General features: G+C 37.1%; 1 protein-coding gene across 4 annotated transcripts in view; it reads right to left on the bottom strand.

Moving 5' to 3' along the window:
• Positions 1 to 4,027: 4,027 nt before the first annotated feature.
• CHID1 (chitinase domain containing 1) overlaps positions 4,028 to 16,240 on the bottom strand; it is a 1,907,544-nt gene continuing 1,895,331 nt past the window's right edge. For all 4 annotated transcript variants that reach the window (XM_044082893.1, XM_044082892.1, XM_044082890.1 and 1 more), the window contains one exon: positions 4,028 to 4,249. In XM_044082893.1, coding sequence (XP_043938828.1) covers positions 4,151 to 4,249 — 99 coding nt within the window. In that variant the 3' untranslated portion in view covers positions 4,028 to 4,150. The remainder of the gene's footprint in view (positions 4,250 to 16,240) is intronic.

Genomic DNA, 16,240 nt, shown 5'->3' with positions numbered 1-16,240 from the left:
CTGAAGCCCTACAGTTTTCTTGTCCTGCTGGGGAATGACAGGCTGAAAGCCCAACAGCCTTGTGACAGGAGCATTTAAGGAAGGCAGTCATCACGATTGAGGGCATTGCATATGTTGCCAATTGATACCTGTCAATAGTGCCAATACTGATATCAAGACAGACATTGGGATCCGAGGTACAGATGCTGAAACCATCAATGTTGTATACCCCAACACTGAGTAAGCCAGTACACACAAATGCAAAGGCCACCAACAAAACTGGCCTAAAGAATGTGACATGTACCATCTATACTGAGAATAGTGGCATCTGTCACACCAGTGTCAGCAATGGCAACATAGATGCCACCACCTGGAACAAACCCAGTGCCTGTGTCATAAACTCTGGAGGACAGAGCACTGACAAAGTCCAATGCAGAGATCAGCACTGAAGAAAAAGAAACTGTCAACCTAGCCAAAACTGTGGTACTGGTGAAGGCAACATTGGAGTAGGAGAAACAGGATCAGTACAGAAGGCCACAACAGAGTCCTTCTGACCTATTGGTGTGGGGACAAGACACACGGCACCAGACCACCTGTCCTGAACCCTGGTAATTGCCTCTGCCAGTTTGTCATACTGTGCGTTTGGAATGGTAAAGATGTGTATGTTAACTGGCCTTCACTTCCACCATATCTCTTGAGAAACACTTAAAAAAATAAACACCATCCAAATGTCCTCTTACATCCAACAATGCCATCTCCTCGCACTTAAACAGCATGGATTCTGGGCTGGCCTGAGCACAACAACAGGACTAAAGTCATTTACAGAAGAGATTCTTCTCAACAGGAATAAAGGAATCATTTCAGGGGTACTCTTCACTGGTCTTATCAAAGCTTTTGACCACCTCATTCTTCTTCACTCTGTCTAAAAAATCAGAGTAAGTTCTAACACTGTGAATTGGTACAAAGATTTCTTAAATAAGCATTTCATAGTTAAAATTGGCTGTTTCCTATCACCTCCAGCAGCCTTTACCAAAAGAGTGCCCCAGGGATCCATACTCACCCCACTGTTGCTTTCATTCTTTATTAACAAACTACCCCCAATGTCTCAATCCTTTCTACTACTCTGCTGATGATGTGGTTATCTTTTAATCCAATCCCTCATATTCAACTATTCAAAACCCATTTCAGTCTACCCTCCACTCCCTTAATTCCTGGATAAACAACATATGATACTCCTAAGCACCTCCAGAACAAAAAAATTATGATACTTGGAACCTCACAAAAGCAGAAAAAAATGAAAAAAAATCTCAGCATCACAGATTTCAATGACAGCCTATTAAAAATAATCATGTACTTTAAATACCTAGGTTTACAGCTGGTCCAGCCACTTAACTTCCATAACCATATTAAAAACACCAGCAAAGGATCCAACCCCTTTTATTCTGTTTCTGGAAAATCTCTTGCCTTCTCTCCAGACCAGCAAGAGCCACAATAGACAATGAAATTGGCCGAGCTCAACTTGAATATAGGCTCTCCATCATAGTCACAGCCTCTAAAAATAAATAATCTAGTCTACAGTCTATAGAAAATAAAAATTTGTGCATTTTTTCAAACCCCCCCCCCCCCAACATGGAACACACTGCACCACCCTATCTAGCCAGATGGCACCCAGTCACCTACAGAGTCAAGGTATGCCTTGGTCTCCTTTTTACAAACTACTTTACCCAGGTGCCTTCCTGCATCTTGTTGCCAAACTCCATAATAAAACCACCCCTACAAATTCACTCAATGAACTCCCTCACACCAGACCCCCCTCAAACCAAATTATACTGTACTGACCACTCCTTCTCCATTCTTGCACCCAATCTCTATCAAGCCCCTCCAAACTAAAAAGAAAATCTCCCTTTTCCCAATGTTCAGGGAATAATTCAAAAAACAATTCCATCAAAAATCTTACTGCAAGTTATTTTCAATTGAATACATAACTCTAACTCCTCCCTCAAATACATCACTTCTACTGTCTGTATTTGAGTTTGTTCTCCCAACACCCACCCCTTGGGTCGGGTAGAACAATTTCAATAATCCCAAATTTAAGACAGGTGTAGTTTTGGCATGTCAACGAATGTTTGTGCAGGGTACTGTTAGTATTGCCCTGATCAATGTCATACAGATACTCATAGATTCTCTTTTTAAAAACTCTTTCAGTTTTACCCACATAGAAACCAAAACACCCATTGTACTTACAGATATATACCACACCTTTACTACAACAATTACCCAAAGAAAGAGAAAGTTTACTTTGGTTAAAGTTGTCTAAAATAATTTGGTAGTCGGTAAGTATGAAATTACAATGAGAACATGCTCCACACCTTTTTGTACGCATACTATTACCTTGCATAGGTCCTGGGTTTTCTAACAAGCTTTTTAAATTCCTCTATTTTATAAACAAAATTGGGTTTAGGTCCTACTTTCTCCTAGATGCGTTCATTTGTCTCAAAAATACTCCAGTTATCTTTAATAATGTGTTAGCATACAACTTTTGGTAAACAATTTTCAAAACATTTTTTTAATCTTTTATAGGTTGTTTATATTATTTGACTTAGAGTTTTTATGTACTGTGTCTTTAAGACTATATAACACATTGAACTATTTAAACATGAAGGTTAGGAACAGTTTTTTATGTTCTGATGAAGTCCGTGTTGATTTTTGTGTGCTTAATTTTATAATTACTTTAAAATTAAATTTCAAGTGGCTTTTAGAATTATTGTCGCTGTATGTGTTCCCTTTGTACTGCTTCTGTTCATTTCTTAAATGAATAAATTCCCTAAACATAATTTTTGCAAATAATTTCCATATTTGCTTTGTATTTCATCACTCAAAGTGACATACCACATGTCACAAAATGGCAGACAAGCTATAAAGTGTGTGTTGTATTAAAAGACTTTTGGATTACTAGAATGAGAGATGAATTAGTATGTTATATAGTTTCTTGACACTAGAGGGGGTACAAGACTAAGGTTTTTAATGCTTGCGAATTCCTACACTGAAGTTAATATGTACATGATTTTTATGATAAAAATCAAATGAAAAACTTTCCCAATGTTGTAATATATGATGTCAAATTAACTTTTAAACAATATCTAAAAGATAAACAGACTTTAAAAGTATTGTTTTTACACATACGATCATTTTTTAAACTTCAATCAGGAATAAATATTAATGAGATGAGAAATTCATTGGTTTATTCAAAATAATGAAATTGTGTTTTATTGGTTAATTGTGTTGTTAATAAAGTATAAAGGCAGAGTTTTTTTAAAATAGTTTCATCTGATGAAGTCCTGGAGTAAAAGGACGAAAACGCATGTGGTTATTTAATAAAAGCGTTCAAGAAGTTGTTTGGTGTCACTTTCGTGGTTTGGAATAGGAAGAGTACTGCTTTCCGCTCTACGGCTTTTTTGTTTGGATTTCTTGGTTGTTAGTGAAAGCCGCACTTTCTTGGACTTTTGGATTACTATTACCACTATCGTTCAGTTCGTTCAGATTTCTATTTCAATTTGTATCATTGTTGCGGAGGACAGCCTTTATTGTACCCAACAGTGGTGGACTTTTTCAAGCTATAAAGTTCTCAACTGCAATCTTGTGGATACCTTAGTTCATGACTTCAGAAGTTACATTTTCAAAGAAAATACAGAATCTGAAACTTGTTTTTCTGTATGGGCAAAGCCTTACACGCTCTCCATGTAAGGAGCTTTACCTCCTCTATTCAGTTTACTAATATTATCAGCTTCGGGGTCACAACATCTTGAGGAAAGAAGTATTTAGTTACCCTCTTATTTTCAACATTATAGCAGTTGAAAAGAGGAATATTTGTTCATTTTTCTCATTCAACACAGTATAACAGCAGTAATAAAAGTTTACTACTAGGTCTTGAGCTAAAACATGTTATCTGGAATCCCAAATGTACTTCAGAATGGCTTTGTAATTATCATTTTTATTTTGTTTTCTATATTATTAAACTAAGAAAATGCATTACTCAAATACATCAATCTGGTTTTACAAAAACTCTTTATTTATCCATTTAAAATGTCAAGCATTAAAAAGTTATCATGCTATGTAGAAATTTATATTCCTTTCACTTTCTTACTCTACAAATTGGGATAAATCAAAAGAGTTAAAGCAGGTCATAGAAATAATCCAGGCCTTGTCCCAGCTCCCAGATAGATATTCCAGTTCCAAGTTTTTCTGCAAGCTCTAATCGAACTTGAATAGACTGAAAGAAAATAAAAGGGAAATTAATGCTTTATCTCTTAAATCTCTGTTCATAAAATTATTATTCTTGATACACTAACACTTTATGTTTTTGAAATTCTACAATGCAGAGCCTTCTCCATAAAAAGAGATGTGGGATCATGCATTACATTACCTTGGGTTCTGTCAATTAGATTACAAACTCTCTGTTTTTAAATTTCTCATCCTTTTGATCAATGAAGTAATAGATAAGGATTATGCACCACATCAGCTTAAACTTTTTTAAACCTTTTTTAAATTCTCATAAACAATGACATAGGTACTCTCACATTAACAGACAACAAGCCACAGTAAACAGTTTTCATTTTTTTCATGCACTACACATTTTTTTAACAATGGTCATTCATTTGAACATTAAATAAATTGCTCTCCATTCTTACCTTTCCTTACACCCCACACCTCCTTCTCCTGAATATTATTTTGCATGCATTGTTCCCACAAATTCCATTAATTTCTATCAGCTTTATCTTTGAGGCATCCCACTGCAGTGGTTATCCAGCTGAGACCTCCTTACATACAGTAAATCCTCCTTAGAATCTTAACTCCTTCTTAGATCTTAACTTTTCATACCTGCAGGTATATTCGCAATCTACTTGAACATACAGTCCCATCCCAGTGCTGGACTAGAAGGTGACATCTAACTAACCTCACAATTCCCAGTTCTAACTGCCATGGAACACAAATGCTCCACCATCTGTAATAAAAAAGAAATTGGTCAGGGATGCAAATGGCAAACTTTAGAATGCTTACAGAAGGAACTACCATTGGATAAGCTGAAGTGAGACTCCCAACAAATGGGGAAAGCAAAGGGCCATCTCAGAGATTAGGCAATACAAATTTACATGTACATGTAAAAACAAACAAATTGTATTTGCTTGCTTATTTTACACTTTCTTTTCCATTCTTCTGCACTAAGACTGAAAAGCTGTACTCTGTGATACAGTAAGGTGGGGTAGGACAGCTAAAGGAGTAGCTTCCCAGGAAATGTACTTAAGCAGAGGTAGGGTACAGCCTGTAGTCAAGCCTACAGCAGTTAAAAAAGGCCTTTACTACTACGAATAGAAGGCATTGCAGTATATCATTCTGAACAGTATCAGTAAAGTTTGGAAAAGAAGTCTCCAATAACAGTGAGTTCAGATGTGGATTGGGGGGGGGGTCATGGTGGTGAAAAGCCAACAGTGAAGAAGCTGTTGAGCCATAAGACACCTGGAGAGATAAAATAATGATGGAATTACCTAAAAGTTCTGGGATATTCAAGTCAGCAAATAATCATCAAGACTTAGGTAAACCTGTCACCATATGCTATGAATTCTGAAGTTTTTAGTATTGTAAACGTTTTGGGCTATATGAACCTGGGCAATTTATTTTGTGCATAAATAATAGAGAAGTACTGTATGAGTTATGCTGAAGTTATTCTATTCAAGTTCTTCCAATAAAGAAAATGCACTTGACCTTAAAGATTATTATTTATGCCTGAAGCATGAGATAAATGAAAGAAAATGTCATTAAAATGGATGTGATGCATGGAGCACCATGACTACCCTCGAACCTGGGGAAAGATAAACTTGTTAAGGACGTCCCTAGTGTGACACCTGATGTCATCGACAGGGCTTAGGGGTGCTTAACAAAAACTTGATAAGCACTCCTAAGACCTGTTAAGATTGGGTGCCATGCTAAGAACTATCAATGCTGCACAGCAAAGAAAAGTAACATAAAGTAGAACAGCTTTTAAAAGCTGTTTGATGCTTTGCTCTGCCACACTTACACAAAAATGTTGCATAACAATGGATCAAACAGCTTTATAACCTTTTAGTTCTACAGGGCGGGGGTGCTTTGTTTTGGCCTGCTTTCTGCTTAGCAACACTATGTGCTTTACTGGCTTTGAAAGACAGTAAAACATGTCAGACTTTTTTTTTAGTTATTGTTGTAACTGGTAGTATTTACAGCAGATAAAGCATCATGCACTACAAAGAATTATGATCAGGTTTGTAATCATAACCAGCTTTGTATTTTCCCATCATGGATACCAAATCCTCTTGAACTATGCTGTTTCTTGACATCCATGTCTCTAACACAAACTGGTTATGACCTCAGTGGGACTCTGACCGCCGTAACCAGCTTATGAATGGGTCTCTGATCGCAGACCCGCTCATATCCTCTATATATATTGTTTGAGCTAGTGACTCTAACACACTGCAACTTTAATAACAAAACTTTACTTACTGTTTTCACCATTTTATCTGTTATTACTAGGTGACCAGGGTCATGGTTGAAAAGTCCACCTACTTTAACAACAAATGCAATAGAAAGTATATACATATAAATAACTAAGGTAAGCTGTATCCTTTTAGTTGTAATTAAACCACTGTGTCTTTAAAGGAAAGAACTGAGGACCAAGAGATTATAACACAGATGTAAGCAATGGAGCACATTACTAAAAGAAACAAGGGAAGAAGACATCTCCTTTGTAGAATGTCTCTTGACTGCACTAGTCAAAGTGTACAGGATGTACAATTGTAACAGATAATACAACTGACAAGCCACTATGACAGTCTTTTTAGCAGCAGTTAAGCTTTCCTTTTCAGGGAAAAGAAAAAAAGCAAATGATCCATTATCCCAAAGTAAGTAATATACCTGTGGAGAATGCTCATCTGACAGCATGGATTCTTACCCCACAGAATGAAGATAAGGATGTGGACAGATAACTAAATGGCAGCACCAAAACCACTTTTGGAAAAAAATGTGGGTTAAACCCATGAAATACACTGTCCTTATGAAATACTAGGTGGGTTATTCACATATAAGAGCCCTAAGATAAAATCACTTCCAAGAGGAGGGGCCAAGCACTTCTCAAGAGACTAATTCAAACCTACTAAGCCTGCAAGGTCAAAAATAGGACAAATGAGGCTGTCAACCATACTATTAAAGCCCCAAGGAAGAGAAATGTTCTTAGCTTCTTCATCGGGAGAGGAAGAAGAAGATGCAGTAGCTCCTTTAGGAACTGTTTAATCACATTTACTAAGTCACATACCTGTCCTCAAAAGGTCAGGATGTATTAAGATGGCATAAACATGAACTCTGACTGGGGGATAACTGTTTTTCAAACCAAAATGGTCTATAACATAGATCAAAGAGATCTTCAAGATAAATGACTGTAATAAGGTATGTCTACACTCCAATTAATAAGTGCATCCACCTGGTTACAAAGTTACACCTAGAAGAATACCTTCTAACAGACCCCAACACCTATGAAATCACCAGTAGCACATCCAATAGGATGCAGGGGTGGGGTTAAGAAGTAGCCAAGCTCTGAGATGGAAATACTCATCCTGCCTGTTGGTTGAAATACACATCACCATGATTGGAATCAGGTCTAGGCTAGAATATGAAGAACATGGAACATCATAGTGCAACTGAGATTAGCTTTGTGTTTTATGCTCTGATCACCAGATCAAGAGGAACTGTTGAAAGGCTTAAAGGAGTACTAACCTCTAGCTGAGAGAAAAAAGGATCCCGGCTCCACCTTGTACATTCAAAGGAAAAGATGTGGGAAGCATAACATTTTTCTTTGTGCCAAACAGATCTCTGGAAGGCCTCACACCAAGCTCCTCTGAAAATAAAGCCAAAGAATGTCCAGTTCTATGAAAGGACTTGAGCTGCAACTTAGTGAGGCAGCAATGATGCTTAATTCTGCTAAGATGTGAGCTATCTTCTGGAAACTCCATCAGCTGATGGCTAAATGTCAAACATATCTGGCTTTTGAGGGGAGTGGTTGAACCGTACACTATCATGTACTCTTGTCTGTTCAGATACCAGTCCAGTAGTCTGTCACTTGAAAGACTTGCTGATCTCGCCTGCAGGACTACTGCCTTAACAGGTTCTTCAGACCTGTAAGGCAAGCAAAGCCGTTAATCTCTAGGAGGTTGACATTAACTGTCATTTTATTCTTGCTCCATTTCCTCTAACTCAGGGTTAACCTGAGGCAAGTTCTGCACCCTGACAAAGAACAGGAATGGCATCTCCTTTCTGCAACTCAGTAACAACTTTATCCCCTAACCTACCACACAGTGCCTTAAGAAAGATACTGCTAACCTTCTATGTAGCAAATTTGAAAGGCAGTATCAGATGTTACGGGATCATTTCTCATTATCAATCAAAAAATTCCTCAGAGCCTCAAATCTCTTTTGAATAAGATTAGTCATTTTACAGTGAGGCGACTGCTCCTAAAATAAAACATATCTGAAATACCAGGGTCTGACAGCCTCCCCCAAAAATATATGAAGACAGCGACACTATATTTTAATAAATGAAGCAAACAGAGCAGAGTAGCAACCCTCTGCAAATAGACTATCACTGCCCCCTTTCTCAATGGTAGAACCTCCAATGAACTAAAAAAAATACCAAACAGCAGCCACCTTAAACACTGTTAGCACAGTCATGGAAAATAATTATATGCCAAACAAATGGACATTTTCTTACAGAAAAATCTTATAAACAACCCAAAATAGCTTCTGCAAGGACTTCTCCATAAACACTGTATTACACATTGTTAATGAATTTGTAAGGAAAGAACTGAATGGGGGGAAGGGGAAGTGCAAAGTCTTTTTTTCTCAAAAAATATTTCTTTTTCCATAAACAGGTAAGTATTTAATTACAATATAATAATAATATAATGATGCTGTAAACAAAAGAACAAATTTGAATTATGTACAATATATACAAAATGCCTGAATTCAATACAATAGCAATGCTAAAGCTATTTTTTTCATGAACATATCTGGAATGCAAAGCCTTTGCACAATATTAATTAAGCTGACCTGCCTTAGTATACATGGCAACACATTCAGATGGTTCTGTAGCTGATGTACTTTAAGTAAGGTGAGAGAAGAATTCTCAGTTTTAATTTGCAACAAAAACATTTCTGAGGGTGGTATAATGGATCCTATATTATTTAGTCTGCATGTCAACTCAGTACCAGCAAACTGCAGTAATCTTTCAGTGATTCAGTGTTTAGTATGTCAATGAAAAACAATGAAAATATACTTTTTTTTCTGAGCAAGAAGCAAAAAAACAGTGAAACAACATATTAAAAAACTGAAGGTAAATTTCACCATACTCAAAAATTGCTTATTTATTCACATCTCATTCTTAATGCGTACAGTGGAAACAAAAATCTTGTTCTGCTGTAATCACTACAAACATTCATGTTGTTGTGTCTTTCGGCTTTTCCTGGTTAGGGGTCGCCACAGCGGAACTCCGGTCCGCTAATGATTGGCAGTAGATTTTTACGTGCCAAGTTGCCAGCCCTGACGCACAACCTTCAACGAAGGTATGCCCATTCACGCATGTCTCCACACAGAAGAAGCTTTAGCTGAGAATTGAACAGGATATCTTACTGTGAGGCGACAACGCTACTGCAGCACCACCACCGCAGTTACTACAAACATTCATAATTTCCTAAATTAAAAATCTCTATAGTCAAAAGAGATAGCATTCCAACTCACTACAGTCATAGGAAACAGGATTCCATAAACTGATAAATCAAGTGGCCATTGTTTGTTTTTGCTGCCATACTCTCCTCTGCATATCTAATATAACAATAAAAAGCCTGAATCAACAGATAGACAGCTTTCTATGCATCAGATATTACATCACACAAACATCTAAAGCCAAACTAGTCACTTTTCTGTACTTGAGTTTATTTTATGGTTTGTATTGTCCATACAGGTCTTTCTGCTTATCTATCCAGACAATTAGAACAATGTTATCACAAATCAACAAAATGTATACTCTGATCAACTTCCAGGACACACCATTACAACCTTCTGTCATCTCTAAGATGGCTGACATTCAAACATAAACTGAAATTCTACCTTCTTTTCTTTTTAGGCCTGAAGTAACAACATCATGTATTTGTGTTTTTGACAGCTTCTATATTTCTTACTCTAAAGACAACTGACAACTTTATCAATTTCTGACGGCCAGTCTGGCCTGCATATGACCCTAGCGTGTATATGTTGCTTCAAGCTATTCATATATACGTTTCAGGACAAGACACTTGGATTTCTTTCTTACACTGTCACGTTCCATGAGCTAATAGATGTTCTCAAGTATGGGCATGTCAGTCTGAGAAAACTGAATTTATGTATTTTGTTATAACATTTAAAATGACAAAGATGTCAACTTACCAAGAAACAGGAACTATTTTTAATTCTGGTTTGATAAGCATATACTAATGCTATGATTTAGCTGCATAATCAGCTTGTCTGCCTGAAAATGTCAGATGTAATTTTTGTTATGAAATGAATGTAAAAAAAAAGTCGACTGGCTACAGAAGTCTTAGCAATACAGAACCATATCTCTGAAACTATGAAATTGTCTATCCAAGTATATTACAAAAATATAGTATGATCCTCATCTACAGAATAGATAACACAATGGTATACGTATAATGTTGACACTGCAAACAGTTAAACAGAAAAGTTCTACTTGCACCTGGATAAATGTATTTGATCGGCAGTCTCAGCTAGACACAAGCAAATGGAGAGGTCTAAAAGCAAACCAGTGTGGTGGTCCTCAAGCATTAATAAACTATCTTATTTATTTATTTGACATTTGTTGACTGGGATAGTCCGACGGAGCTTGTGCCCCTTTTTCAGCGGAGGCCCGGGGAGAAAAGCTCCACAGTACAAAGCATACAATAAAAAATTTCACAGTACAGATTAAGCAAGTGATGCATTCACTGTACAGGTTCTATAAGTTACAAAAAAATAAGAAGCAAGTAATTAATTCTCCGTTTAGTTATCCGAGTAAAATTATAATACACACAAATAAAGGTTAATATAAAATAAGGTCAAATAGGTGGCATTGCTGTACAAGAAAAGGATAATTTGGCAATTTTAATAGGAGGTGAGTAATAGGGAGGTGAGTAGAAATACAGTGGAAAATGCAGTAGAGTTCCTAATATAGGTCAAGAGAGGTCGTTGTAGCAGTTAGTTTGATGAAGGAGAGTGTGAAGGGAAATGAGAGAAAGGGTGAAGTAAGGAAAGTTGGTAGTGTCACTAATAAAAGGAAGAAACTCCTAAACCTACATAGAGGAAAAAATGACCACCAAATTAAGGAAAATATCAAGCAGCTAGATAGGAAACTACAAAATGGACATAAAAAACAGAAGCATCTCATGAACTCAGATTACAGAAGCCAAAGACAACTACAAATCCTTCTTTAGTTATGTTAGCAAATAAGAAATAATATTCAACGTTGCACTAAGCCTATTAATAATATAATTAATTACTTCAATCCAGTGGATATTGCCAGCAGATTGGCTACTAAGTTCAGTGCCAAGTTTACCTGAAACATCTATTCCAAACCACTGATCCCTGACAGAATCAAGCCACCATCATAAAACAGCATGTAATAAAGGCACTCTAAAATGAAGAATACCTCATTGATGGGGCCTGACAAGATACCCAGTTGTCGAATTAATAGCAGTAAGCAAGCATTAGTACATCCACTTCTCCAGTTCTTCAACCTGACCCTAGCAACTAGCTTTGGAAAAAAGATGCAATGCTGCCACTCCACAAGGGTGCACCCACCACAATACTCTGGGAACTAAAGCCTAATGAATCTTATATGCAAAGCCATGGAACTTATCATAACTGACCTAACTGACTTTGATATCAAAATTCTTATCATACACAACCCACAGCAGTTTGGCTTTGTCAAGGTAACTCAGGCTGTAGACTGCTGACAAGCTGTCCACATAGCATACCTTGACCTTGCAAGGCATTTGACACATACCCCATGCACATATAATAGGCACATTAAAAGAGCTCCAAACTGACTCATATTTGGTTAGGTGGATAATCAAATGGCTTACAGATAGGACTCAAACAATAAGAGTTGGGGGGGGGGGGTTGTGTTCCCTGAGAGTATAAGTGTGACCAGTGAGGTGCTGCAGCTGAGACCTCTGCTGCTTGGCATCCACTTCTCAGATCTCCAATTATCAAATGAGGAACTTTGGTTAGTGAAGTCTGAGGATGACTGTGAGTTGGAAGTCATCATTAAATCCCCCTCTGACATACATGTACTCCTGCATGACCTTACACTTGCCGATAGCTGATGTACTAAAATGAATTCAAGCTAAATGCCAAAAAGTACAAAGCTATAGCATTTGGTAAGCACTTCCTAGTTCCAGCATATAGCAGAGATAACACACCACTTCAAAATGAAAAGGTTGTGACAGATCTGGGCACATTGGTTGACAATTTCTTTACATTTAACCATCACATTACAACAATGGTTATGAAATACTTTTACCATGGATAGCTCAAAGCAAAAGATACTTTTTCCAAATCAAAAGAAGTCCTCACCTTCTTGTACCCTGCTTTGATTATACCCATCACTGAGTACAAAGCCCCCTTTGGGATGTACCTTACTAAACATATCAAGCAGTTGAAAATATCCCAGATGCTTGTAACTAAAATGATCAGGGATGTAAAAGATTTGAACTACAAATAAAGACTGCAAGTTTTATCCTATACTCAGTTTCATATAGACTCAATAGGGGAGACTTTTATCTTTCTTACAGTACAATAAGGGATCTATTAGTTCGAGAACTCTTATACCTCTATAAACTAAACAGTACAGCTAACACTAGGGCCACATATCTAAATCTACTCCAATAAATAAATAAAACAGAGGACGGATACATTTGTCATGCAGTGCCTACCCCTTCTGGAGCAAACCCATTCTCCATTTTAAGTGGTGTCAGACACTACCTTTAAGGAGAAGATGGACAATTGGTAGGTGTTCATAAATTTAACCCTGTATGACTGGCCTTGCCTTCCATGAAATGAGAGGCAAGCCTTAAGGATGGAAATGACTGTGTGGCTTCAATGCCTTTTTGCTCCTTTGATCCTATGAATATGATCTGGTTTTGTTTTCAAATACAAAGTCAAGAATAGATTTTTTCTTCATGTATATTACTATATAACAGTTCAAATACAAATGTTTCTTTTCATGATAAATACAGATGATCTTTACATATTTTGTGAGTATTATGGAAACTATATATATTGGAAATGTACTAGATCCCCTCATCTGAAAAGAAATCAATTATCCACCAAGGAACTGTCAAATACCTGTAAAATCTGCCTTCTGTGTCTAAGTATGAAATGTCAGACATCTACCCCCATTTGAAACGTCTTAATAAAACCTTCAATAAACTCTAATACACCATTCGGATGCAAAACATACAACAATGTCATTCTACCATATGGATTTAAAAGTGGCTATATTCTGAATTTGACCTTTCAATATTGCCCACTTAACCTAGGGAGTTTTGTTTCAGTGTACCTACACTGACAAAAATTTCTCTTTTCTGGAGAAATATATAAGAATTTTACTTGTGATGGAATAATAACTCACTACAGGTATGTTCTCAACACACACACTATATTCTCTGCCAGAACAAAAATCATATCCATTCTTCTATTCGTAACCAAGTATAATGCATTATTCTACACACACACTCTGTCAAGTGCTTACAGAACTCTGTATTTGGTGTCTAGGTATATAAGTTAATGTACCAGTCACCCTTAGACAGTACTTAATAAAATGTTCATGTAGTAATAATAATAATAATAATAGGATTCCTGTAAATACAAATAAAAGACTGGCATTCTACTCACATGAAGTTAACTTTAGCTACACAATGAATCTGAACCCATATCATTTTCCCTCTCAGTACAAGGAGTTTTGGACATGACAGGCTTCCAATGACAATACAATTCCCATTTTACTGAAGAAATATATATGGCTGTTTTAACTACTACCTCCCTTCGGCCCTACATGCCACCCTGTCAACTCATTCATTCTTCCTGTGTGTCAACACCCAGTCCATTTGTTCCAAAGTTACTGGGACAACCCTATAGTCCATTCGGTTGCTGACTGAGGTGACAGCAATAGGAGTCCATTTGTTTCCCTGCATCCTAAGCTAATTGGATCTCCATGGCAGCTGTGAGTTTTGCAATTGCTGCTTCATGGGGAGATGCATGTTTGCTGAGCACACATGGCCAATCTCCCTAGTTAATTTGCAGTGCAGTCATCATCTAACCCCTGGGGCTACATCTAATACTGCAACACTCCTAGTGGGGTCAGCACTGCAGCAGGCTGAACTACCCCTGCTCCAAGTATGGGTACCTGGCATTTGCTACTTTCTTCCCCCCCAGCTCCACCAGGGCCTCTAAATGTACTTGGATCATCTGAACTACAGGCCTTTATCCCACTACTCCTCAGAACCTGATAAGAAAAACATATTATTTTGAATTCTGATGTGATGGCATCTTAGTACATATATATTCTGGAACTGTACTGCATTTAATACAATGCAGATACAGCCCAGACACGTGCTGCATTTCTCACCTTCAACAGAAGTCATAAACATACTCCTAATGGAAATCAGGCAAATGCAACATTACATGCTTTCTCTTTCAAATATCTACAAAACCCTTCCTTTTCTACCTTGTATAAAAGTCTATATAGGAATCCTATTTTGAGAGTTCTTGATAAAATATTCAAGTAATTCTGATACTCAGGTACAAAATACACCTTAGACTGTCATTCTACTCTTACACATTTAAAACATTTTTTACTTAGGATTAATGATAATTCAATACAGATATAGTGTGGGCATATGCAGCATTTACCATCCTCAGCAGAAGTCATACAATCACCTCTAATGGAAACCAAGTAAATTGCAATAATCCAAAGTCTTACAATCAAAAACACAAAAAAAGTGCATTTAGAACCTATACATAAAAGAAGATAAATCAAACTGCGGTGGTGGTGCTGCGGTAGCGTTGTCGCCTCACAGTAAGACATTGTCCTGTTCGATTCTCAGCTAGAGCGTCTTCTGTGTGGAGACATGAGTGAATGGGCGTATCTTCATTGAAGGTCGTGCGTCAGGGCCGGCAACTCGGCACATAAAAATCTACTGCCAAACATTAGCAGACCGGAGTTCCACTGTGGCGACCTCTAACCGGGAAAAGCCAAAAAACACAACAACGACAACATAAAAGAAGATAAATCAGTGCCTCTTTACAAGTTCTTAACAAATGTTTTCAATAATAATAGAATGACACTTACACAGAATTCCCCTAAAACTGCCATTCTTCTTTTAGAAATATAATTCCACCTCACTATATTGCCCCATTAGTGCAGGGAGTTTTGTTCATGGGATGCTCCAGTGGCAAAAGACTCTCAAATTTAAAACCAATATAAGTTAGTCTTACTTCTGATTAATAACAATTAAGTACACATCCTATATATACTGCAACATTTAGTGTTCTCACTGTCAGATATCTGTAAAACTCTGTGTAGAACACAGCGTGTGTAACTTTAAAAAGCATTTCCAGATGTAAGCACGTGCATACAAATAGTGAGCACATGCAGCAGCAGTGCCATTTTGACAGAACAGCCAGAGTGTTAACATGTATGAGTGTGGCAGTCAGTCTGTTAAGAAGTTTATTTAAGTTTAAGTTACAAAGCCTCATTCTTGCTGTGTTTGTGTGTTATAAAGCTGCTTGAATTAAACCCACAACCGCTTGTCTGTTTTATCCTGACCAGACGAGTGGCACTCTGCATTCAGAATCTTTCTATAAAAGATCATAGCTTAGTCCCTCTTTTCTGAGTTTGGGATAACAACTTTCAGGCAAGTATAATATTCACGTGTAAAATACAACTAGGAATACCATTATACTCTTATGGATTAAAACACAGCTCAGTTCTATCCCCTATCAAACATCCCCCTTAGGTCAGGGAATTTTAGTCATAGCATACCTACAGTGAAACAGTTAATTTTCTAGAGAAATATCTATGATGTTTGTTTCTGGAGTAATAGCAGACGATTACAGATAAATTATGGACATACAGTGAATTTCTCACCCTGAAA

This window comes from Protopterus annectens, chromosome 9.part0 (assembly GCF_019279795.1).
Source record: "Protopterus annectens isolate FY-2018-M chromosome 9.part0, PAN1.0, whole genome shotgun sequence".
Taxonomy (NCBI): domain Eukaryota; kingdom Metazoa; phylum Chordata; order Ceratodontiformes; family Protopteridae; genus Protopterus; species Protopterus annectens.
This window is presented reverse-complemented; position numbering and strand designations above follow the sequence as displayed.